At 43.3% G+C, this 25,753-nt stretch overlaps 1 protein-coding gene and 1 pseudogene across 1 annotated transcript in view; one reads left to right on the forward strand and one right to left on the reverse strand.

Annotated features, from left to right (window-relative positions):
* Positions 1-2,712: 2,712 nt before the first annotated feature.
* Colec12 (collectin subfamily member 12) overlaps positions 2,713-25,753 on the forward strand; it is a 173,079-nt gene continuing 150,038 nt past the window's right edge. The window contains exons 1-2 of the mRNA XM_029472146.1: positions 2,713-2,848; positions 13,618-13,668. Of these exons, the coding sequence (XP_029328006.1) occupies positions 2,842-2,848; positions 13,618-13,668 (58 nt within the window). The 5' untranslated portion in view covers positions 2,713-2,841. The remainder of the gene's footprint in view (positions 2,849-13,617; positions 13,669-25,753) is intronic.
* The window catches only part of LOC110285102, a 38,631-nt pseudogene continuing 31,729 nt past the window's right edge, over positions 18,852-25,753 (reverse strand).

Below are 25,753 nucleotides of genomic sequence, written 5' to 3' on the forward strand. Positions count from 1 at the left end.
TGTGGCTTCTGCCTGTCCCAGAAGCTGTTAGCTTCTGTAGTCCACACTCTCACCTGCACAGACTCGACTCGGAGGGATCTGGGAACCAAGATGGCTCCCCCAGAATCTCCAGCAAAGCCCACCAGGGTGGGGCGGACACCTCTCCTCTGGTAGGGAAGGTGCCTGGATGTCTGGAGCCTGAAATGGGGTCTACCTCAGAAGCTCTGCGGCTCCTGCCTGTCCCAGAAGCTGTTAGCTTCTGTAGTCCACACTCTCACCTGCACAGACTCGACTCGGAGGGATCTGGGAACCAAGATGGCTCCCCCAGAATCTCCAGCAAAGCCCACCAGGGTGGGGCGGACACCTCTCCTCTGGTAGGGAAGGTGCCTGGATGTCTGGAGCCTGAAATGGGGTCTACCTCAGAAGCTCTGCGGCTCCTGCCTGTCCCAGAAGCTGTTAGCTTCTGTTGTCCACACTCTCACCTGTGCATACTAGTCTCGGCAGGCTCTTCCTTCTTTCTTTAAGGGAGTATTTATGTCCCTCTTAAAGCCCTCTATCATCATCATAAGATGAGATTTTAAATCTGAGTCTTGCTTTTCTGATGTGTTGGTGTATCCAGGACTTGCTGTGGTGGGAGAACTGGGTTCTGGTGATGCCAAGTAGCCTTGTTTTCTGTTGCTTATGTTATTGTGCCTGTCTCTCACTATTTGGTTATCTCTAGTACTACCTGCCTTTATGGTCTCTGACTGGAGCCTCTTCTTCCTTTGATTCTAGTTGTGTCAGAACTCCTCCGACTGTCCAGCTGTGTCTGTGATCCTGTGATTCCAGGATCTTGTGATTCTGAGAGCCTGGGTGTGTCAGAGGTCCTGGAGTCAAGCTGCCCCTGGGATTCTGAAATACTGCCGCGACCAAGCTCCTGAGATCTTGTTGTGTCAGAGCTCTTTGGAATCAAGCTTTCTCTGGGTGTTGCAGGGAGCCACAGCCCTTGGTTTCCTCAAGGCACAGATGCAAGCTGGAAGGATCTATGCCTCTGGCTGGGCGGGAGTTTGTGTTTCCTTGGTTCCTTTGGAGTCCCAGTTATGCTGGGTGTTGGGAAAGATGTTGTGTCCTCAGCTGTGTTCTTGAGTGTGTCAGAGCTCCAGCGCTCCTGGGTGTGTCTCATCTCCTGGGAGTTGAGCTTCTTTGTTTCTGTGATCCTGGGTGCTTCAGAGTGCCTGGGAGTATTTTAAGAGTGGGTCCAGAGCCAGTATCCCTGGTCTGCTCCAGGTGCAGGATGAGACTGGAAGAAACCCATGCCTCTGACTGTGCAGGGGTTCCTGCATCCCTGGATCCCAGGGACCCAGTTACTCCTGGTGTTAGGGCAGATGTTGTGGCCTCCCCACCTGTGATCCTGGGCGTGTTAAAGTTGAGTGCTGGTATTTCAATGAGCAAACACTTTACTGACTGAGATAAATCAGCTGGTCACCTCTGAACTATTGGAAACATCCTTTGGGGCACACAAGTTAACTTTTAAGTACAATTTACCAAATTTTCTCTTTTGTTATGAAGTAGCAAGGAAAATAATTTTATGGCTGGTGGTCACTACAACATGAGGAACTGCATTAAAGGATCACAGTATTAGGAAGTCTTGAGAATAGCTCCCTCCCAGACCCTCTCTAGAAAGGGTGGTGAGATGTGGAGTGGCTTTGAAAATAGCCTTCAAAGTACATGAGTGTTTCTTTTTTTTTTTTTTTCATTAGAAATGTCCAGGTTTTTTTCCTTATGTTAAAAAAAAAAAGATTTTAGAATGAAGAGTAAGTATGAGATGTTTTTGCATGTATTTCATTTCTGGGTACTGCTTTTTGCTAGAGCAAGGCAGCCCCTATTTATGTTGAACTAGTGGGTTGCTTACCTACAGCTACAAGGTCTAAGCAATCTTCAGTCCCTACCTGTTAGTGTTTTGTTGGAGTTTTTTAATAAGCTACTGAATGGCTGAGGAGAATTCCTCTACCCTCACCTTCCCACACACCAGTTTATGTTGTCAGGCAATAAAGCAACCCAGACTTCCCTAAATAAATAGACCCCTAAGCCCACATGATTGGTGACTGTTAAAGGAACTTAGGAAGTCTCTCATCAAGGCCTCCTTTCGTGGTGTTAAAACAAGAGTCAACCTGATAGTTGGGGGTTGGGACGTGGTAGAATAAATTTTCCAGCCATAAGGAGGTGCTATTTTGGAAAAATTAAAACAAGCAAACAAACAACAAGTCATCTCTGGAAGATCCTAACTTTAAAGTTGTAGTCTTGTCTGTGTTCTGTAGAGTCTATGTCTGTCCAGTGGTGATTCAGGGTTCTTAGAGCGTTCTCCGGGGCTTTTCAGCCAACACCAATTTACACAGACGCTTGCCAACTTGAACCTCGAGGACCTCTATGCCCCCAGAGTTTTTGACAAAAGGACGAATTTACTGTGGCCTCATTGCTCCCCAACTTTCTGCCCAACACTCTAGAGATGGTCTGCGTTCTAGAAACAAGCCTAGCAAGCAGTGTCTTCCGCGCATGCGAGAGGGGTTCTACGGATTTCTCTAGAATGCAGGTCGGGCTGGAGAAAGAGGGACCCACGAGGGTGCGGGGCGGCCTCGGAGGGCCGGGAGAGCGGCCGAGGGCGGAGCGAAGGTTGCGGAGGGGCGTGGGCGCGGCCGGACAAGCGGCCAGGGGGAGGGGCGCAAGGGGGAGCGGCGCCTCCCGCCCGGGGTGAGAGGCGCGCGGCGGCCCCGCGGCAGCAGAGTGCGGAACGGGACGCTAGGGCTGGAACGCTGAAGGCTGCCATGGGCGTGCAGTGAGAGACACTGGTACGACTTCTCCGGGCGGAGCGTGTCCTCAGTCACCATGAAAGGTAGGGCGGCAGCGGTCTTTGGGGCTCACGGAAGGTCGGCGGAGGTGTAGCCCGGGCGCCCCGGTCGCCCTCGGACTCGAGGAACGCCGCGCCGCACAGCGGGAGCCCTCGAGGCTGGGGTTGGGAAGTGCTCAGGCGCTCTCCTTTTTCGTGGGTCTCCTCAGTCCTTTAGAAATCCCAAATCGTTGTTTACGGATTTCAGTTTCCAACTTTGTAATTGAAAAAACATGCGGAGGAGATTTAGGCATCATCATTCTTCCGAGTGGGTTTGTCGCGCTTGCCACTCTCCCGGGTCCTCTGCCCTCGCCCGATGACCCTTCCGCGGTCCCAGACGTCACACTGCCACAGGCCGGCTGTTTTCCCGGGACTCGGGATGTCCTCGGTGCGCGCGCGGCACATCTGGCAACGATTAGGTGCCCGCGGAGTTCAGCTGGCTAGGAAAGTGCGTTTGGCATCTCTCTCCATCGGATCCACTGACTGGAAAATAACTGCTCCTTTCCCTGCGCCTGCCCAGGGACTAGCTGTCCCCACGTGTGCCCAGGGAATGCCACAAATCTTGCTGATATTGGTCCCCTAGGTGATGTCCTCTGCAGGCGGGTTTATTGGAGTGTCAGATTTTATCTTGCTTTTTAAAAGAATCTGGAGACCACGGCCTGGGGGTGGGGAGCAATCTTCAGTCTAGTGGAAACATGCGGATTTGTCAGCAGAACCTTGATTTATGTGGGAGATAAATAATTACAGTCGGGCCATCGGAGATGGGGTGCGTCGTTAAAAAATAGACGGGAGTAGTGTTTACTCAAGGCTGAAGTTCCTGGTTTGGGACTGGGGTAAAACGTTTCATTCCCTGCGCGGTCCTGGGCTGAATGCGAAATGACTTCTGAGTTTCCAGCCACTCCAGACTACGTGATGCGATCAGTTAGGCTGAGGGGGGCGCCCTAGGAGCTCGAGGGATTTGGAAAGTATCTGCTCCGTGAAGTTCGTGCTGAACTACGTGGAGATCCCGGTCCTGTGGAAGCAAACGCCTTCCAAAGGCGCTGCTGTGTCTTCACTGGAGGGAACTGCAAGGAACGCGACTGTAAGCCAGGTGCTAAGAGGCTTGTCCCAAGGAAAGGATACTCAGAACAGGCCACAACTTTCTGACTTGAGACTTTTTTGTTTTGTTTTTTCGAGAGAGGGTTTCTCTGTGTAGACCTGGCTGTCCTGGAACTCACTCTGTAGACCAGGCGCCTGCCTTTGCCTCCCAAGTGCTGGGATTAAAGGCATGCGCCACCACTGCCCAGCTGACTTGAGACTTTTAAAACGCTGTGATGTGCTTTCACACTCTGCCTCTGTTTCTATTGCCTTCCCCCTTATTAACTACTTAGAAAACATGCGTGTTTCTTAGCTAGAGTTCCCCTAACTCCTAAAGCGGGAATTGAAATTAGGCCCGATCCCACTGAACTACATCCATTACTTCTCTCCGCTTTTTAATTTACGATAGAAAGATAGGGTCTCACTAAATTATTCAGTCTGATCTAGGGCCTGCAAGTGTAGGCAGTGAACTTGAGAACTACCTGACTCAGCCTCCCAAGTAGCTGGAGCGACAGGTACCTTATGACTTATTGACAATGGTTAAGTCTATCAGTTTCTCAGTTCTTGGCAAGACAACCCTGCCCCAGCACCACCTCAGGCATGCCTGCGCTTCCATCAATTCCAGCCTTGGAATGCAAAACACAGGTTTTAAACGCATTTTGGATGAGACTTAATAACTCACTGGGGACCAGATTGGCAGTTCATAATTTACCTCTTGTGGTCTGAGCCCATTAGCTCTCATCACTTTCTTCCTCTGTCAGGGAGACTGGATCCAGGGACTGGTGAATCTGTATGTAGTTTTATCTTAATTAATTAATTAATTAATTAATTAGAGAGGTTTACTCTATAACCTAAGCTGGCTCCTGATCCTTTTATTTCAACCTCCCTAGTGTTAAGATAACATGTGTGTCACCATACCCTACTTGAAGAACTCATTTAATTAATAGCAACAGGGTTTATATAGCCCAGGCTGCTGTACCTTTCAGTCGGCCTGGCTTCATCTCCTGAATTCTGGGATTACAGGCGCTGTGCCTGAAATACTAGGTCCAGCTAAAATTTTGACATTTTTTTTAGCAGTGCTGAGAATTGAACTCAGCCCCTCCCTGCCCAGTGTAATTATTCTGCTACCTAGCCATCAGTAGTAATTAACCCAACAACAGGATCCCTGGGGTCCTGATTATGTCATATGTTTCTTAATTCATTTAACTTCATTGGAATTTGACTTTTCTACTCCGGAGGTTGAGGCAGGAGGATTGGTAGGAGTTGCAGTGAGTACTTTGTTGGTCAGGACTACACTTATTTTTATTTTTCCTTTTAAAATGCCCTAAGTGATGAAAGTAGTAAGATTATTAAATGCTTAAGCACTGTAGTCAGTCTTCTGTAGTCACCAGCTCTACATCTGAAGACTCAACTGAGGATTGAAAGTAAGTGGAAAAAAAATTGTGTTGAACAGGTGCAGACTTTTATCCTTTTTATTCCCTAAATGACAGTGTAGCAACTATGTATGAAATATTTATTTTCTTATTAGACATTAAGTCATTTAAAGATGGTGTAAAGTATGTGGAGGAAGTTATAGAAAGTACTGTGCCTAGTTAGTTTGTTTGTTTGTCTGACTCAGACTCTGGCCCTCAGCACTGAGGAGGCTCTACTATTATTTATTCATTGTGATGTTAGGAATTGAACCTAGTACCTCCCACGTTTTAAACATGTTTTCTGTCATTGAGCCACAGTCATGGTCTAGAACCATTTCCTATAAGGAGCATGAACACTCTGTAATTTGTTGCTGTTTGGGGTTTGATTCTTTGGAAACAATGTCTGGCTGCTGAAAAAATCATTTTTAGCCTTCTTTAATTAAACAAACTCTGGGGACTGTCAAAATTAGAGCTTCTCTTGAGGAAGCAAGCAATTTTAGGATATTCGGTTTTCTAATTCTGATGCTTAAACCTTGGTCATAGCCTCTTCAGTAACCCATTCCTGTACTATCCAGTCTGCTATGACTCGGAGCAACACCTATCTGTTGCATTTAGCAAACATCTGTCTCTGCTCTCGTGCTTTCATCCCAGGAGTCTCAAGTATCAAAATAATGAAATTATTCTATATTTCCAGAAGAAAATCTCTTATTCCATGTTCAGCCAACCTCCAAACTGAATAAAATACAGTTCTTTGTTTTTTGTTTTGTTTTGTTTTTTAGTTTGTTTCCAATTTCATTTTCAGATATTTCATGGCGCCATAAATCTCGTGGTTTTGGATAGTCACATTCTTTAAGGAAGGAATCTGACTCCTTTTGAGTTAGGCGTGTCATTATTAAATTGCATTCCTGGTTCTGAATGCTGAAAATATTGATGAGTTTCCGAGCCAGCACCACATGAGATTACAGAAGTCCAAACAGTGATTCTTAATTGTCCCAAAGAAGTTGTACAGTCAGATGAGTACTCGGGGGCTGGGATGTAGCCTAGGCAGCAGAATCCTTATTTAGAATGCCTTTTAAATCTCCTGCAAGACAAACTTAGTATGTGATGGTTCTCAAGGTAGAAGTAGAAGCATTGGAAGTTCTGTTCACCCTGTGCTGTGCAGGCAGTTTGAGGCCAGCTTGAGCTACTGAAACCTTATCACCAAAAAAAAGAAAGAAAAGAAAAGAAAAGAGAAGAAAGAGAGAAGAGAAGAGAAGAGAAGAGAAGAGAAGAGAAGAGAAGAGAAAAAAGAAAAAAGAAATACTATAGCAGGTAACACAGCTTAGCTGCTGACTTCTGCACATACACATTTGTGAAACACTACTTAGTAATAATACTTTACCTGTGCACTGCTCAGTGGCCTATTTCTGCCTCCATCAGTTTTCTCCCACACTCAGTCAGCTTGCTTTCTTGAAAATTCTTGTGCTGAGTGGGAACCCCTAGGAACCCCTTGAATGCAGGAAAGGAGAAATGCAGTGAAGCCTCTTTTCTTTTGCTAGTTGGGCATCGAAGCTGCCCTTTTGCAGAGCTAATTTACAACTTAATTATGCTTTTAACTTTTCATTAGTTTAGGGATACTTGGCATTCTTAAGCCGTGGTTGAATTATTGTTAAGTATAGATGTTCCCTGTGGTCTACCATACAATTTCCCCCACGACTTCCATGTTTTCCTTTGCCCCAGGCCCCCAGCTTTTTGCCATGGTGGCTTATCATCAATGATGGTGTGGCAGGAATGGTAACTTTCAAGCTGGGCTACAACCAAGTGTCTAATTTTCTAATAAATGCCTATTCTCATTAAAATATTATTTCTAAACTTCTGATGCCAGGGTACTTATACAGCCTTTAAAGTATTAGCTTTTAGGTAGCAAAAACAGATCTTCAAGTTTAGTAACAGAAAAAGTATATTTGGCCTTGGGTAAACCTGGCATTGTGAATCATCCCTCTTGATAGCAAATCGGACACAGACTTGGAGGAAGGAGTGAGGTTCCTAGAGAGGAAGCTCAGAGTGGTGACAAACCAGCTTTCCTGACAGGCAATGTGTTTCATCACAAGGCATAGGCTGTCTTATCTTTCAGAGACTTGGCTGTGGCTACAAGGAACAGGGTCCTAGGAAAATAAATACCAAAGATGATGCCCTTTCCTATACATGTCTGGTGGACTAATAATATCCCCCAGTTGTCTGTGTGCCTGCCTGCCTGCCTTCCTTCCTTCCTTCCTTCCTTCCTTCCTTCCTTCCTTCCTTCCTTCCTTCCTTCCTTTGGTTGTTTTTTTTTTTTTGAGACAGGATTTCTCTGTGTAGCATTAACTGTCCTGGAACTTGCTCTGTAGACCAGGCTGGGCTTAAATTCAGGTGCTTGGGACAAAAGGCATGCACCACCACCGCCTGGCTTTTATTTTTCCTGTTACTAATATCTACTGTTTCTTGGGCTCCAACCATGGTAGTCATTGTTACTTGTTGCAGGCAAGTAACTATTCTTATTTATTATTGGCAGACAGGCTTGGAGAGTTTGCCCGTTCAGTTCAAGGGCCCCATGTGGTCAGTGGGAAGCAGTATTCAAACTTACAGTCCAAATGCAATCAACAGAGTTGTCAAGATATTATGTTGGTCAGTTCTTTGCTTCTACTTTATGAATCTCGAGCTTTGAACTCAGGTTGACAGACTTGGTGGCTTTTTCCCACTGAGCTATCTCAGTGGCCCCTAAAAGGACAGATTGTAAAAGATACTCAGGAGTAGTAGACATTCTGTTTAGAAATGGTTTCATTTGTTACTGCTGACAAAACAGTTTCTAATCACACTATCAACCCAACACTTTCAATCAAGCAGTGATTTGATTTCTACTTAAACAGGTGTCATTTGAAGAGCCAAAACCAATATAGTATGTTGAAAAGTCTCTGCTGGTTGCTTAAGGGACGTTTTTTAATTACATAGCAGTGAAAGCCAAAGTAAGCAGAAATTAGTAATTCCACGTTTAAGATCTCAAGGGTACTGGGGACTCTTAACCTCAGAATTTATCATAAAAATATTTAACCACTACTCTTAAAAATAGAATTGTGGTACTCAACATGGAGGGAGGTTTTAATTAAGCACACTTATTGGACTTGGTATTTTAAACATGGCTCCTGCGTTTCCTAAATGCCTTTACATCATAACTAACTCAGTGTCTTAGGAAGCAATGTTCATCACCACAAGGCTGGTCGTTCAGCATGCTGTGTAAAAAGTAGTTAGTGTTTGGCTCTACTGCAAATGAGCATTTCTCTGACCTTCTTTTCTTAAGGCGGTGCTGTTAGGAAACTTGCTGTTTTTTGTTTTTGATTTTGTTTTTAGATTTATTTATTTATTTATTTTATGTATATTAGAGTACACTGTAGCTGTCTTCAGACACACCAGAAGAGAGATCGGATCCCATTACAGATGGTTGTGAGCCACCATGTGGTTGCTGGGAATTGAACTCAGGACCTCTGGAAGAGCAGTCAGTGCTCTTAACTGCTGAGCCATCTCTCCAGCTCACAACTGGCTGTTGTTAATAAGCGATTTATTATTTGAACGTTAAGACAACCAGCTTAAAAGTAGATGATCCATGCTTTAAATGATTACCAACTCATGAAGTATAATTATGTTGAGCAAGCCAAAGAGTTGGACCTGGCAGTTTCTGGATGGCCACAAGAGTGTGGACTAAGAAACCGGAGTGCCTGGTGAGCACAAAAAGGTCCTGAACGATCTAGGGCCTCGGATTTTTTGTGAAATTAGAGCAGTAATTGCTATCTACCCAAGAGAGCTGTTTTGAGGGTGAAGCATGTCAGTGTAGATCAGTTGTTCAGAATAGTGTCTAGTGTTCACAACTCACTATTGTAGTCACTGTAATAGAAGACTGTATTATTATAATCTTCAGACAGTAATTTAATTCCAGGTTATGAAAACTTTATATTAATTTAATTGAGTGATACAGTTAGGACCTTGAAGGCAAGTCCTCAAAGTAGTTTTCAAACTAGAGATGTGTTGAAACTGTCCTAGGGCAGGAATGAGCTGTCGTCTATGGGAAGTTGTGTTGGTACTGTGCCCTCTTCAGATGCTGTAGTTCTTTCCACTTTCATTCTTGTGATGGTATCAGAATCAGGCCTACCCAGAAAACAGAGTCACACAGGGAACTTGCCATTGGAGTAATGGTACAATTTCCCTCTTGATAAAATAGTGGTTGAGTTTTTAATTTACCCAAGAACAAAAATTTCCCATGGGTCTGATGATGATGACAGAATATATTTTTAAAAGTTTAAATCTTTCTCTCTCTCTCTCTCTCTCTCTCTCTCTCTCTCTTTCTTTCTTTCCTTAGACCATGCATGTGTACATACATGCATATAACACACAGGCCACACATGTCAAAATCAGAGTGCAACTTCTAGCATTCAATTCTCTCTTTCTACATAATGGGCAGAGCTTAGTGAACCAAACAGTTGAAGCTGATAATTTTAGGACTCAGGTTGTCAGGCTCAGAGACAGGTGTCTTCATCTACTTAGTAGTTCCATTGACCTGATGTCAGAATGTTTTTAATGAGATGTGTCTCAAATTCAGTGTCCAGTTTTTTGGTTTTTGGTTTGGTTTGGTTTGGTTTTGGTTTTTTGAGACAGAGTTTCTCTGTGTAGCTCTGGCTCTCTTGAAATTAGCTCTGTAAACCAGGCTGTCTTTGAACTCACAGAGATTTGCCTGCCACTGCCTCCTGAATGCACCACCACCCGGCTCCACTGTCCAGTTTTATTCCATCTGTCTTGGTTACTTTTCTACTGCTGTAACAAAGCATCATGACCAAGGCAAATGATGAAAGAAAGCTTTTACCTGAGAGGCAAAGTCAAATGGATCATCTCTGGGTTCAAGGCCAGCCTGGTCTACAGACCAAGTTCCAAGAGAGCCAGGGCTAAACAGAGAAAACACCCTGACTTGAGAGGGTATGGGGTGAGAGGAGAAAAAAGCAAGCAAGCAAGCAAACAAGTATTATATTGGGTTTATAGTTTCACAGTCCATGACCATCATGACCAAGCAAAAATGTGGTAAAAAAGAGCTGAGATCTTGATTCACAAGCAGGAGGCAGAGTGAACACCAGGAAATGATACTAAGTTTTTGAAACCTCCCCAAGAAATACATCTCCTTGAATAAAGTCAAACTTCCTCAACCTTTCAAAACAGTTCTGACACCTGGAGACCAACTATTTAAATGTATGAGCCTATGGGGACCATTCAGACTACCACACCTTCCCCAAATTGCTTCTGTCCTGTGTTTTGTTACAGCAATAAAGATATGACCTCCAAGAAATCACAATCACAACATGTATCAAGACAGATATAACTGTCTAATAAGTTTTTAACCATATGACATCGTGTCTGTTTCATTAGCAATCCATTAAGGTATCTCGTATTTCTATTTATTATTTATATTGGGCTACCACGTCTTAACTGGTTTCCGTTTTTGTTGTTTTTACTGGTGGTACTTGGGATCGCACTAAGGAGCCTGAATATGCTAGGCAGATGCTCTACCATTGAGCTACACTCCTAGCTCCAGTTGGGATTTTTTTGTTGTTGTTGTTATTGGGTTGTTGTTGTTGTTGCTTTTGCCTGAAGAAATATTTGTATGTACTTTCAATGCAAGTCAATGTAGAAATATCATATAACATGAATGAAGCTCATCCCCAAGGAACTTACAGGCCGGTGGGCAAGATTAAGTCAATGCATAAGCAACTGTAATTATGGGTAGCAGGTAGGGCATGCCCTAGGTGGGGATTAGGTAGACAGGTTAGGGACAGAGATATTTTCTTTTGGAGGACAGATTTGAACTGATTGATAAATTAGTGATAGAAAATACATTTAATTTACTAAGAACAAAAGTTTCCCATAGTCCAGTGATGACAGAATATATTTTTAAAAAGTTTTAAGCAAGCTTTCTTTGTTTTCTTTCTTTCCTTCTTTTTTGCCATGTGAGTGTGTATGCATACGTATGTATAATACACAGGCCATGGCACACATGTTAAAATCAGAGGGCAACTCTCCCCATGGCAGGGGGCATGGTAGCACACTTTTAATGCCAGCACTTGGGATGTAGAGGTAGGTCTCTGTTAGTTCAAGGCCATACTGGTCTACTCCTGAGTTCCAGGATAACCAGGGTGACTTAGAGAGACCCTGTCTCAAAAAAACAAAAACAAAGACAAAAAAATCAGAAGAAGAAGAAGAAGGAGGAGGAGGAGGAGGAGGAGGAGGAGGAGGAGGAGGAGGAGGAGGAGGAGGAGGAAGCATACTGCTGAGTGTCAGCTTTCACTTCTTGGTGTCTTTTGGCTGGTAACTGCAGAGTGACCCATGCCTTCCCACCATGGTGGATGGTATCCTAAAACCACGGCTCAAATAGACCCTTACTTAAACTTTTGACAAAAATGTGGCAAATACAAAGTTGTTGAAGAAAATGTCTTCAAAGAAAAGCAGAAGATGAAATTGGGCTACTGTGATATCAAGTGTGATTGATATTCTAGGCATAAGAAGATCAAATTCAAAGTACTCCCAGGTCCTGGTAGTATGACCATCTATCCTATCTACTAGATTAAGGGAGAAGGATCACAAGTTCAAGGCTACTCTAGGCAATTTAGTCAAAGGGGGTATGCCATCCCACTTGTAGAGTGTTTGCCAATAATATATATGCTCATAAGAGGAATTACAAGCACTACCCCCCAAAAGTTTCACCAACCTTGGTAATTGTTTAGAATATTGTTTTAATATAACTTAAAATAATCTAAACTTTAATTTCAAAAAAATAATAAATACTTGGGGCAAGCAATACTCTTTACAAATAATTTTTGGAGGATTTCATACATGAGCATTTATATCATTTCCATCTGCCCTCTCCCCTCTCTAACTTTTCTCACATCCTCCTACTTTTCTCAAATTCATAACATCTTTTAAAATTATTGTTACACACACACACACACACACACACACACACACACACACACCATACACAATACCCTATTTAGTATTGCTCATATTTCCATATGTGTTTAGGGCTAGCCACTTGGGATTCAATAACTCATCCCTGGAGAATGGATGGGTGGATGTAAATACTTATATACATACATATGTACACATATACATATGATCACATAAGGTAAATGCATATATGTATTTCTAAACATATTCATGTGTTTCTAAGCAAAGGATATAGTTCAGAGGTAGAATGCTTGTCCTAGGCTGAACCATTTTTAGCTGCTTACTATATTTTTAAGCTATAATATTGGTTACTTCCTTCTGACTATATCTAAAATAGGATATATTAAGCCTATAATACTTTTAACACATGATAAGTTTATTAGGATATAGCCCTATTTGTTGTAATTAGAGGAATGTGTATTTGATCAGGGCTTCTGGTAATGGCATGGCCTGACCTTATCTTTACAGTACCTGCTCTCTCTAGACCCTTCTCTTGTAGAAATCCAATGAGCAGCTCTTGGTCCCTGGGTGAGGAATCTTGTCATGTCTGAGTTCAGATGACTTGGTGACTCCTGGTAGGAACTAGTTTATCGTGACTTAGAAGTCTCTTGTCACTACTGTGATTCTTTATCTAGAAACTCTACAGAAGCACTGCCTGTTGTCAGGCTGGGAATCCTCTGTTAACCTCACTTATCTTACAGATGGGGAAGAATCTCATTGTAATTTCAAGAGCAATTTTGGGGTTCTGAGATGCTGTAGTAGTTGTTGAGAGTATCTAAAGGAGACAGCTTGAACTGTCCCTTAACTTAGCTTAGACAATTGGTTAATTCTGCCATTCATTCACCAACATTTTATCAAGCCCTGCTTTTCAACAAGCATCATTATAAGCAATGGGGGTTTATTTATGTCCGTCTGTCTATATAGGAAGTACAATGATAGCAGTGAACATATATGACCACATGTGTGTACACATGTAAACAAGTGAAGATGATATCAGAGAATAATACCGAAATGAATGGATATAATAGAACCTGGGTAGTTCAGTCTAGTTAGCTAGAGTCTGGATTGGAAGCCATTATTAAGATGGAAAAGCATTCTAGCCAATGCAGAGGGCCAGTGATCCTCCTCAGAAAGCCAGGGGAGGTCCAGGAGCGAAGGAAAGCCATTGTGATAGGAAATCTTAAGGGAAGAGAAGGGTGTTTCTGGTTGGGGCCAGGACAATTGCATCCTGCCCCCATTCTGTGCTACTGTGTCCCTGCCAGGGCTAACACTATATGTTTTTTTCTACAGACGACTTTGCAGAGGAAGAGGAGGTGCAGTCCTTCGGTTACAAGAGGTTTGGTGAGTCCTGGCAAAGCTTGGTTCCTTCCCCTCACTTAGTCTAAGGATGCAGTAACGGACTTTTACTGTGGTAATGTAATGAGACTTTGACACAAGTGAACAGTTGGGACTTTGAAGTCCAATTGTAGTTCAAAATTGAGCTTCTATGTGACAGGTGGATGATTGTACAACTTTGAGGGTTTGTGGAACAAGAGCTGCATCCAAGCAAAGAAAAGTGATGTGATGTTTATGTGTCTGCCGAATACAGACTACAGACAGCTCGACTGCCAAATACTTTGGGAATGGGAAATCTGTGACCAGAAAGGAGCAGAATACTAAGAAAGTCCCTCTGCTGGTATTCACAAACCAGCTTTTCCTGTGTCTTGCCTACTCCTAGACCTTATACTCATAAATTAGTATTAGATGAATGGGAGGGAAGCTTCTTCCAGGAACCCATCCAACTGAGTAAGAGAACACTGTGGGAGTCTAGGTAATGCCCCCCAAAAGGTATTAGCATCTGTATCCCTGGAAACTGAGGTTACGTGGCAAAAAAGACAAGCCATGATTAAACTGAAGAGTTTGGGATGCAAAGGTTATTCTGGGTTACCCACCAGGCCCCTAATTGCCACAAGAAGGAGTCACATGGAAACCAGACTGGTGTTTCTGACTGACTGAAGCAGAATTGGAAGGGTCCTGAAGTCAAGGAATTCTGGTAGCTTCTAGATGCTTACGAAGGCAAGGGAGTAGAGTCTTCCTCTAGAGCTTCCAGAGGGAGAGCAGTCTATATTACCTCTTTATGTGAGCCAACTGAAGCTGACTTCAGACTGTAAGAGGAGAAAAGTGTCATGTTCGAGCCTCCCTGTTTGTAGGAGCCCGATACAGCAGCCACAGAGAATTAGCACTTACCCTCTGTCCTGTACTTGCGATCTCTGCTCTTGTATAATAAATAGAATGCAAGGTCAGAACACATTTAGTTAGTGCCAGATATCCATGCCTTAGAACCAATTTTCATGCACTCTTGGCTTTTAGTTACTTTTGGTTGGGCTAACACAGGCAAGTCCATCTTGTTGGTATGATACATGATTTTGCCATGAAGGTTAAACTGTCCTCAAACTTACAGTTCTCATGCTTCTGTATGCCAAGTGCTGAGTTTCTACACAAGTGCTACTATGAACAGCTTGACGTCATTTAGATTTGCCAGAACCTCAAGGGAAGAAATCTATGGTGTGTATGGTAACCTGTTTTAGCAGCCACAGGGAACTCTCACCCCTGCTGCAGGACTTGATCTCTAATCTGACCCAACTTTTCAGGGTCTCCAGTGGGGCTGAGAAACATCAGTAAAGCATTGCTGCTCCATCCACACAGTTCAAGGGGATGAAGGAAACGGCTTGTTTTTGTGCCTTGGTCATAAGAAAAAGAAAGATGAGTGGGGTGGGCGTGGGGGGAATATAAAGAGATTATAAATCTACTTCCTATTACTTGAAACATCCTGGCTGAACTTTGATTAAAGTTAACAGCCCCCAGCTGCTCTGGCTCCATAATTGTTGTAGCTTTTTTTTTTTTTTTTCCAATCTGGAGCTAACATACTTGTGTGTTTCTTTCTGAAAAAAGAAATGGGGCTTTAATATGAGAACATAGCCACACAAGGGCCATAATTCCCAATTCATGCCCAAGCAGAGCAGCCTGGACCCTGACCCTTCCCACCTTCTCCATACAGTAGCAGACTTCTTGTCCATACCATGTGTTGTTCTGATTTCCTTTAGGGTGAGCCACTGAGAAGGATTATAGTAGAATTGAAGAAGAAACCAAGAATTACAAAGGAACACAAAACACATGGACTAGAAAATAATGGAAAATAAATATTGGGATTACTATATGTTTTGGAACCAGTAGACATGTGAAGAACTGAAAGAGGTTTTGAGGTCTCTTGTAGTCCAGGCTGGCCTCAGAATTGCTGTATAGCAGAATGCATACTTGATCCCCAACCTACCAAGTGCTGGGGTTACAGGTATATGCCAGCCTGCCTGGCTGAGAAAACATGATGTAGTCATGCATGCCTGTGATTCTAACAGTTCCTAAAGTTGAGGCAGGAAGATCACAAGTTGACCTTAGTGAGACCTTGACTCTGAGTGTAAAATCTTAAAAAGGTATAGACTTTTTAAGGTGTTAGAGCCCTAGCAGCTAGCAGCATGAAGACCTGGGTTCATTCCCCAGTACTACAGGATAAAAACATTAAGCAAACAAAAATTAAGGTTACAGACTTAAAAAGGTGGCACAGAAAACATTCAGTTAATTTTATGACCACATTACTAGTTAGGAGGGTGGGGAGCTGGTGCAAAAATAAAAATTAGCACATTTTGAAAAGAATTTTAGTTTATGGGGTTAAATTACACACTGGAATTGCCAACTGGTGACTCAGAGTCTCCTCATGTAATGAACTGAGAAATGTCCAAAGAGCATAAACAGAAAGGAGGAAGAGAGTAAATGATACCAGACAGTACAGACAGAAAATTTGGGCAGGCTGGGCGTGGTGGCACACGCCTTTAATCCCAGCACTTGGGAGGCAGAGGCAGGCGGATTTCTGAGTTCGAGGCTAGCCTGGTCTACAGAGTGAGTTCCAGGACACTCAGGGCTATACAGAGAAACCCTGTCTCGGGAAAAAAAAAAAATTGGGTAGAAGTTGAGCTGAGAAACCTTGAAGCTCCTGAGCCTGGCAAGGTGGCACACACCCTTTATCCCAACACTTGGAAGGTGGAGGCAGGAGGATCAAGGGTTCAAGGTCATCCTCAGCTACATAATGAGTTTCAGGCCAGCTTTTTAAGACCCTATCTCAAAACAAACAAGCAAACCAACTAACAAAGGAAAAGAAAGATGGTCCTGCTGCGGAGTTTCGGGGTTGTGTTTCTAAAAAATAGTGAAGTCTTCTTCCACAAGGCTGGAGTAGAAAACTGCCTTTAGGGCTGGAGAGATGGCTCAGCAGTTAAGAGCACCGACTGCTCTTCCAGAGGTCATGAGATCAATTCCCAGCAACCACATGGTGGCTCACAACCACCTGTAATGGGATCTGATGCCCTCTTCTGGTGTGTCTGAAGACAACTACAGTGTACTCATATAAATAAAATAAATAAATCTTAAAAAAAAGAAAAGAAAAGAAAAGAAAACTGCCTTTAATTCCACAGATGTAGAAGGTGAGATGTGGGGACATTGAGTCCTTGGTCAAGTGAATGAGCTGGATCTGAGTTTAGAAAAGTTTGTTTTCTATCAGGCTAGTGTCTGGGGATAGGATCTTACATTAGGTTGAGGAGACATCTCCTCCTCTGTGCCTGGGAAGAGCATCCTGCAGCCTAGGAACCCTAACGTGGGTCTACCATCTCTATCCAGGCCTCCCACTGGGGAAGCCTGGGCATTATTAACAGGTACTAGAACTCTGACCAAATTCTTAAAAAGGTAAATAGGTTTTCAGTGTAGTTCTTAAATGCAACAGAACCATAGAGCTTATTTCCTTAGGCATTTGTAGGGGTGAACAGTCTCTTTACAGTCAGTTGGTGGAGCCTAAAAGGTGGAAAGTGTTTGTCTACATGTGGGGTAACCTGATGGACCCTTCCCCTGGTGACACTCGTTACTAGAAAACACTTGTTGACACTCGTGAGTCTCAGCATCCTACCCTTGTCCCATAAGCTGTTGACACCATCAAGGTAGAGTAAGTCTGCCATGCAGGGCTTTGATGCAGAGGGGTCCTGGTACACACAGGTTCTGGGTAGGCAGTGTGCTGTATTTCACACTTGTGAAGTTTGGGGCTATTAGTACTCTTGGCATTTTTGTACACAATTTCAGAACATCCAAGTGTGAAACCTCATTCCTAAGGAGTTGGGAGTGGTATGAATTTGCCTTCAACTATGGCTGTTGTGTTGACCTCCATTTTTGCAAAAAGAAACTGGATACCATAGAGAGTTGTATTATTGTCTTATTTTAGAGATGTCTTATTTATACAAATAAAATAAAAACAACTTGAATGGCATACAGATGAGCTAGGGGTTAATTATTCTCAGATAATTACCAAGGAGGCATTTTAAAAGCTATTCATTCATAGTTACTCAGAAACATTTACTGTGCAAGGTCCAGGTTATTTATATCATAATATTGATTATTTTCCAGATTCAGCACAGATTTCAGTGAGGAAGAAAACTTTTGATCTTTGGTGATCTGGAATATACTGTATCAATTTTTTTCTTGTACAGTTATCCCTTGTTTATTTTAGAGACTCATTACTACATTTGTCTCAACTAGGTTTATTTTCTTTTTGTCTGTATGTCAGAGTTGTTCTGTTCTGAAAGCTCTGAAACGTGTCTAAAATTGAGACAGAGTGAAGCCTGGCAAGTCTGCCACTGATTTGTTACATAACAGAAGCCTCAACAAGAGGAGACTTTGAAGAGATAAATAAGTGAGCATTCTCAGAGTTTTTTTTAATTTAATTTTATTTGTAATTCATTTTTTATACTCCATATTCCATTCCCCGCCTCTCCCTGTCCATCCTCCGACTGCTCCACATCCCACACCTCCCCCCACCACCCCATCTCCTTGTGGATGCCCCCACTCCCCACCTCGCCTGACCTCCAAACTCCCTGGGGCCTCCAGTCTCTTGAGGGTTAGTAGGTGCATCATCTCTGAATGAACATAGACCTGGAAGTCTTCTACTGTATGTGTGTTGGGGGCCTCATATCAGCTGGTGTGTACTGTATGTGATCTCAGGGTCCAGGTTAATTAAGACTGTCCTCCTACAGAATCGCCCTTCTCCTCTGCTTCTTTCAGCCTTCCCTAATTCAATGACAGGGATCAGCTGCAACTGTCCATTGGTTGGGTGCAAATGACTGCATCTGACTCTTTTAGCTGCTTGTTGGGTCTTTCCGAGGGCAGTCATGATAGATCCCTTTTTGTGAGCGTTCCATAGCCTCAGTAATAGTGCCAGGCCTTGGGACCTCCCCTTGAGCTGGATCCCACTTTGGGCCTTGTCGCTGGACCTTCATTTCCTCAGGCTCCTCTCCATTTCCATTCTTGTAATTCTTTCAGACAGAAACAATTTATGGGTTAGAGGTGTGATGGCAACCCCCTCCGTCACTTGTAATCTCAGGTTTTTCTGTTTTGTGTGTTTTTTGTTTTTGTTTTCCTTAAAGATAGATCTTTATTTCAAACTCTGATCTACCACACTATCGTTTCCCACCTACTCTGGGGGCAGAGACCTTCCCAGGCTTCACAATCTTTTGTCTAGGTGCTGCCTTTGTGGGGGCCTTGGCAGCAGCCATTGCTGTCTTCTTTGATGCCTGCTTAGCCTTTTTTGCTTCCTTGGCAGCCCCGATAGCCTGCTCTCATTGGGCTTTCCTAACCTCTGGTTTCTGATTCCACTTGGCCATTATATCAGCAAGAGACGCACCAGTGATGGCTCGCTGGAATTTGACTGCACGGCGGGTTCTTTTCTTTTGAATTTCTTCCGACTGCCCTTTCTTGTGTTTTCTTCTGTAGAGGACAATCCAGTTTATCTGCTGAGGATTCCTTTTGGAAAGGAATGCAGACTCACATTTTGCATTAAGAAATTGGAAAACCTTCCCCGTTGGTCTTGGAGTAGTGCCGCTCGTGTCCCGGGTAAATCTTGTACAGGCTGAAACTGCACAGCTCAACCCTGGTGCCTGCTTACTTCATGGTGATGCATTCTCAGGTTTTAGTCAGGCTTGGGAGTCAGCATCTCTTGGCTTCACTCTGCAGAGCTAATTTGTGTAACTTTGGTTACAGCTTGACAAAGGACCTTTTCTGAGCCATGAGACAGGCGTTCGCATGTGTGTATGTGTGCAGGTTCACTGTGTAGCCCAAGCTGACCTCAAGTTTATGGATCTTTCTGCCTTAGTCTCTTATTTGCTGGGATTACAGAAATACCTTATTGCAGAAGTCCTCTCTATTTTCTCTATTTAATCTAATGATACCTTTTACTTATTTACCAGTCTCTACTTTCTTCCTTTTGTTTTGTTTGTTTTGTTTTTCCAGTCAGGGTATTTTGTATAACCTTGGCTATCCTAGAACTAGCTCTGTAGACCAGATTGGCCCTGAACTCACAGTGATTGGTCTGCCTCAGAATCCCAAGTGCCACCGCCTGACTACTTCCTAAAAAAAAAAAAACAAGGCATGCTTTCCCTAAGAAAGAGCTAGAGATATAACTCAGTGGTAGAGAACTTGCCTAATCATTGTTTGCTATGCCCTAGGGTTCAGTTTCTAGCCCCACCAAACAGTAATTACAGAAACAAAATAAACCTCTCCATGGCTCTGGAATCCCTCATTATCCCACTTAGTATCACCCTGGATGTCATAGATGCTCTCTGCCCCCCACAACCCATTTGGCACCTATCTGTGTTGGGGAATCTGTAGACCAGCTTGGTCTCATTAATCGCTTGCAGTGTTGTTTTTGGATGATAGCTTGGTTTAGTATACATGTCCACATTGGAATGATGAAGGGGCAAAAGCTACATGGTTCAGCTTATGAAGAGCAATGTTACATGTAGCTTTTGCTACCTTGCTAAGCTCTGGCCCCAGAGAATATTAGATCTGAGGATGAAAAACACAGACACACACATTGCTTAAATTCAACCTTCTTGGCTCAGCTGCTGGGCACCTCCAATCTACCCCAGCTAGTGTACCCTTCCCAGTAGTCTTAGCTCATCACCTCTCAACCTGCCCTAGCTTCAGTTGCTCAGCCAACTTCAGTCCCAGCTCAACACCCCAAGATCTCACATGAGTGGTTGGCTTTTCCCCCTCCAAAACATGTCTAAAACTCCTTTCCTCTCTCTCCTGCATCTGCTGGCTTGCCTGTGAGGACCTGGAAGTCCTACCTATTCCACCTATGCCTCTGGCATCTTTATTGATGGATTGAGAAACAATTGGAGAACAGAACCTTAGCATCAGAACCAACCCCTACAGAGCAAGGGCAGATTTAAAGGTTATAGTGAGGAACTGTGGGCAGCTGAGAAAAGCTGTATTTGCTGTTTGTGCTTAACAAACCAAACTTGGACAAAATTGCTTGGGACAGGGGAGCAGGGTTTTTGGGGGGATGCTATTAATGATTATGAAAAATATATGAAAAAAATCACAAACTGAAATAATAGCAAAGTTTAAAGGAAATGTAGCTTACTTTACTATGAAGAACAAGAGGGTTGGTAAAAAGTGAGTGAAAATAGTCCAAAGGAACTGATGTGTTCCAGTGCCAGGTCGAGTTTCAACAGCACACTAGGCTGAGACAGTTCTATGTGGAAGAGGGTTTATTGGGAGGGAGAGACAAAGTGGTGGAAGAAAGAGAAGAGGGGGAGAGGAGAGAGAAAGGGAGGGGTGTTCCCATTATTTATATGAAAAATGACATAACACAGGTAAAAGATGGGAGGTGAGCAAATGTATTCTGGGAACATGGTAGCTGTCATCTTGACAACATGTCTGTAGGTCACGCTGTCGCCTATGGGATATCATAGGTTTGGGAGGTCCTGATGCCAACGGGAACCACTGAAAAAATGCTCAGAAGTTACAGGCTTATAGTCTAGAAGAGGGGTACAATTGAAGGCAGCATGAAGAATGTCCTTGAATCATTTTGTTTATCCACAACTTCATGGGTGTCTTACAGTTATGGTTTCAAATGGGCCTGGCTTTTCCTTCCCCTTGAAAAATAATTATGAGCCAGGCAGTGATGGCATACATATTTAATCCCAGCACTCAGAAGGCAGAGGCAGAGAGGCAGAGAGGCAGAGAGGCAGAGAGGCAGAGAGGCAGAGGCAAGCAGATCTCTGTGAGTTCAAGGCCACACTGGTGGTCTACAGAGCTAGTTCCAGGACAGCCAGGACTACATAGAGAAACCCATCCTAAAAAAACAAACAAACAAAGTTGAAAAAAAGAAAAAGAATTATGGGTTGAACTATTATTATTACTATGACTTGTATTTTAAGAGCTAAGGCTTTGCTATATTGCCCAGACTAACAGGTTTTGAACTTCCAGACTCGGCCTTTACGTGTAGCTAGGACTATAGGTGTGCATCATCCACACCTCTCAGCAAGATCCTTTAACAGGCTACCTCACAGATACACAGCAGTCCAATCTGCCTGAGAAGTAGGTGCTCCCTCCTCTGAGGCCATCCTCTAAAGGGATAAACTTCAACTTGAAGCTGCTTTTAGATAAGAGGCTTACAAAGGCTTATAGAAACAAAATGTCTGCTTTGTTCCATCTCTTTATTTGAGGATGGAGTCTTGCTATGGGTCTCAAACACCTGTCCCAAACTCCACAGTGCTGGAATTAGAAGTGTGTGTCTTCTACCACATCTGGCTTCAGATACTAAGAAAGCAAGGGTTGGAAACATATCTCAACAGTTCCTCTTGTAGCAGACCAGGGTTTGGATCCTAACACTCAAATAGTTGCTCTCAACCAGGGTTCTACCATCTTCTTCTGGCCTTTCTGGGCACTGCATGCATATCGTGCACAGACATGCATTCAGGCAAAACCCTGTTACATAAAATAAAAAACTCTTTAAAAATAAGTAAATAAAAGCATAGAGGACCACTTAGACTTCTGGAAGATCACCACAAATATATGCTGGAAAGAAATATTAATTGTGAGCCCTGGTAAATTTCTACTTTCATTGCAAAACAAAACAAAACAAAAAAATCCCAAAACAAACAAACAAACAAACAAAACCATGGTCTCTCTCTCTTCCTCTTTGTGTGTATGCATGTGTCTGGGTGTCTCTGTGTGTGTCCTGGTGTGTGTTTATGTGCATGTTGAGGTGTCTATGTGTGTCTGGGAGAGATGTATGTGTGTCTGGGTATCTGTGTGTGTGTGTCTGGGAGCTTATGTATGTCTGTGTGTATTTATGTATGTCTATGCATATGTCTGAGTATGTGTCTGGGGATTGACTCTAAGCTCTCTCTTGTACTAAGCCCTGTCTGCTATCAGCCACATTCCCAATCCAATGCAGACAGCTCTTCCAGATTTTACCAAGAAGACACTGAGCTGTCTTTGTAAAGTTGCTCAAAATGAACACTTGGGTCTCTCCTCTGGCTATTTGAGCTGTTTTTCCTCATCTGGGATTCTTCCTTGAAGCTTGGATTCAGTTTTGAATTTGTAAAGAGTGTTGTGTGTCATGTGCCCCCCTTGCCCTACCCCACTCCTTGGGAAGACTGACACCTGGAGTGTTTAGCTGGGGCAGTAATGGGAATGTCAGGAATCCAGGAATGTCCTCATTTCCTGTGGGGAGCATCTAATTGAGCCCAGCATGAGGCTGTCCTTTAAGCTGTACCTTTCTGTACCTAAACATCTCTGAGTAGAGACAGCACAAGAAAAAAGGCTAAGCCCGTGGGAGGCAAAAGCAGGGGAACTGGGTTCAGGGTTTGACTTGGTGCCCTTTGAAGGGCTGCTTTGAAATGTTCAAAGCCTTTTGCAACACTTAGTGGGAGGGGTTATTGATTCATATTCCTGATTTTTATAAGAATTTGGTGTTAGATGGCATGTGGAGAGATGGACACCAAATGGTTCTCAGGCAAAATTCTCCTGGAAGGGGGTGGCTCATCTCACCCATTTTGCTGCCAAGGAGGCAAGTGGGGTTCCTAAAGCTAAAGGGAAATTTCCTGACTGTTGCCTGCTTTCAAATAATTTAGGGGAGATTTCATCTGTTTTGTACCATTAATGGTATTCACAGCCTCATGTACCATCCCCCACACCCCATCCCCCCACCCCCTTCACCCTTGCAGAGGATTCAGTGGTAGGGTTAGCTCCCTGCCTAGCCTTTTTCTTTTACAAGTAAATGCTAGTCAATGCATTTCCATGTGAAAGACATGTTAAGAGATAGATTTTCTTTTTCTTTTCTCTGTCTTTCTTTTTTAACCATTTTCATATTAAAGAAAGGGCTACATAGCTTTTCTAGAATATCTTTTGTGTGCTCGCCAATTTCAGCTTTTTCATTCCTTTAATTTTCTCCAGTATTATCCAAGAGAGAGACCCAGGGATTTATAAATGAGGAACTGAAGCTCATGGGTTAAGTGATTCCAAGGGGCCCAGGTTGTAGCTAGCACTAGAGTGTGGGAACTCAGCGCCCCCCCCCACCCCCCAGGCTCAATTTCTAGTACAAAGAATCCCAGAAGTAGAGGGAGCATCTGATTTGAAAGACCCGTGAAGACTTCATGGAGCACCCCAAGATTCTGGGGATGAGTAATAATGTGCAGGTGGGCTCCGCCTCCCTTTACACCTGGCTTTACTGTGGTAGCCTGTCATTGTCTGGGGAGTAATGGGCCCTAAAATTTCCAACCATTTTCAGGCCTCACACCCCAACCCCAGTTTTTGTTCACTGATGAATCCCAGGGAAGTGTGGAAGAAGAGGAGGAATAATTGTTTTTTCCAACAATTAAGTTGAAGTCAAACATAGTTTGTTTTTATTTTGGGAAGTATTACAGGGAAAACATCTTCTCAGTTGTTTTTCTACCAAGAGAGCATGAAGATATTAGGTTGTTTCCAGCAATTAGTTGTGGAGTGTAGGTGGGAAAGAGTTATTTGGTAGGTAGTGACTCTAAGCAAATGGAAACAGATGAGCCCTGGGACTTCCCTTAAAGGATTTGAGCTGATTGTCCTGAGGAAAGAGCTGCCTTAGGCTGTAGACCATATAGCCTTCAGTGAAGTTATGAACTAGAGGGACTTTTCTCTATCACTTTGCCTCTGGTGTCCTTGGGGTCAGGAGGCCAGGCTTTAGAGCAGATCACCCTTCTTATGCCAGCTTTGCCCCTTACCTGCAAGTCATCATCTGCTCTCAGCCTTACTTTGTTCATCTGTGAAATGGAAATGACATGAGTACCTTATGCGGCCTGCATGATAATGAGAAACCTACCCATGATATATGTGGTAGATCTGCAGTAAACTGTGGCTGTACAGAAAGCTGTCACTCTTCTGAACACTCTTGCCTGCTGCTTTGATCCTTGCTTCACATATATTCTTATTTCTTCCTTCCATCAAAGCCCCACTGTCCTAACCCAGCATTCTCTACCCTGCATTATGGCATGGTTTGCTCATAGAGTATTAAAGATGTTTGCTTCACAGCGGGGTTTTTTAATTTAATTTTTTTTAATTTAAAGGCTTGGTGGAGACAAAATATTGTGAAACTGCTCTCTCTTCCTGAGTCATCGTGCAATGCTTTTGAAGGAAGGGAGTGTGCTAACAGATCTGAGCAGCTTCTGTGGAGCCTTGGAATAGCATCTTGGCTAAGAGTTAACATAGAAGATGGAGCCAGACTGCCTGCAGTTTCTAGATTACCAGAAAGCAGCAGACTAGCCTTGGATGAGATAGCCCCTCTGCTGACTGTGGTATCTGTGGTGATGTTTAGAGCAGTGTTTTATGTTAGAAAAAGCTATGGCAGTGGTCACAAGGTCATTGTAGCAGTTCTAGTGGGCAAGAAGTCACTGTTTCTGTGCCACCTTGTGGAGAACAGAGGAGTTCTCCTGGAAAGGGCTAAGGATGCTTCCCTTAGCTGTTTCATTGCTCTGTAGAGCAGTGGACTAAGTATGGGCAATGGCTTAGTTGTGCTTAGCTTGACTCTTAGTGACTAATCTGTGGTGGAGGGACTAAAATCCTCTGGCCACTATTAGCTATAACTGTAACACATAATATGATCACCGTATTTAGAATTTAATGGCACACCATGCAATGATCATTATAGGACAGTTTCATTATAAACAGGTACTTTATAACTTTTTATACTTGTAAAATTATCTTTGTTTTTGAGACTAAGTTTCATGTGGTATAGGATAGCCTAGGCTAGCTTTTAGCTCAAGGTAGCTGAAAATGGCCTTGAATTCTTGATTCCCCTGCCTCTATTTCCATAGTATTGAGGTTACAAAGGTGTACCATGCCCAGCAAAAGATCGTGTTTTATATAGTGCACTTAAAAATTCACTTTATTCACAAAATCATTATAAATTGTCTCAGAAATTGTAATTGTTCTAGAAATGGTGCTAGAAAGTGTTAAACCCTGAGAGCACAAGTGTTATATTAGTATGTAAACCCTGAGAGCACACGTGTTATATTAGTGTGTAAACCCTGAGAGCACA

This window comes from Mus caroli, chromosome 18, assembly GCF_900094665.2.
Source record: "Mus caroli chromosome 18, CAROLI_EIJ_v1.1, whole genome shotgun sequence".
In the NCBI taxonomy this organism is placed as follows: Eukaryota; Metazoa; Chordata; class Mammalia; order Rodentia; family Muridae; genus Mus; species Mus caroli.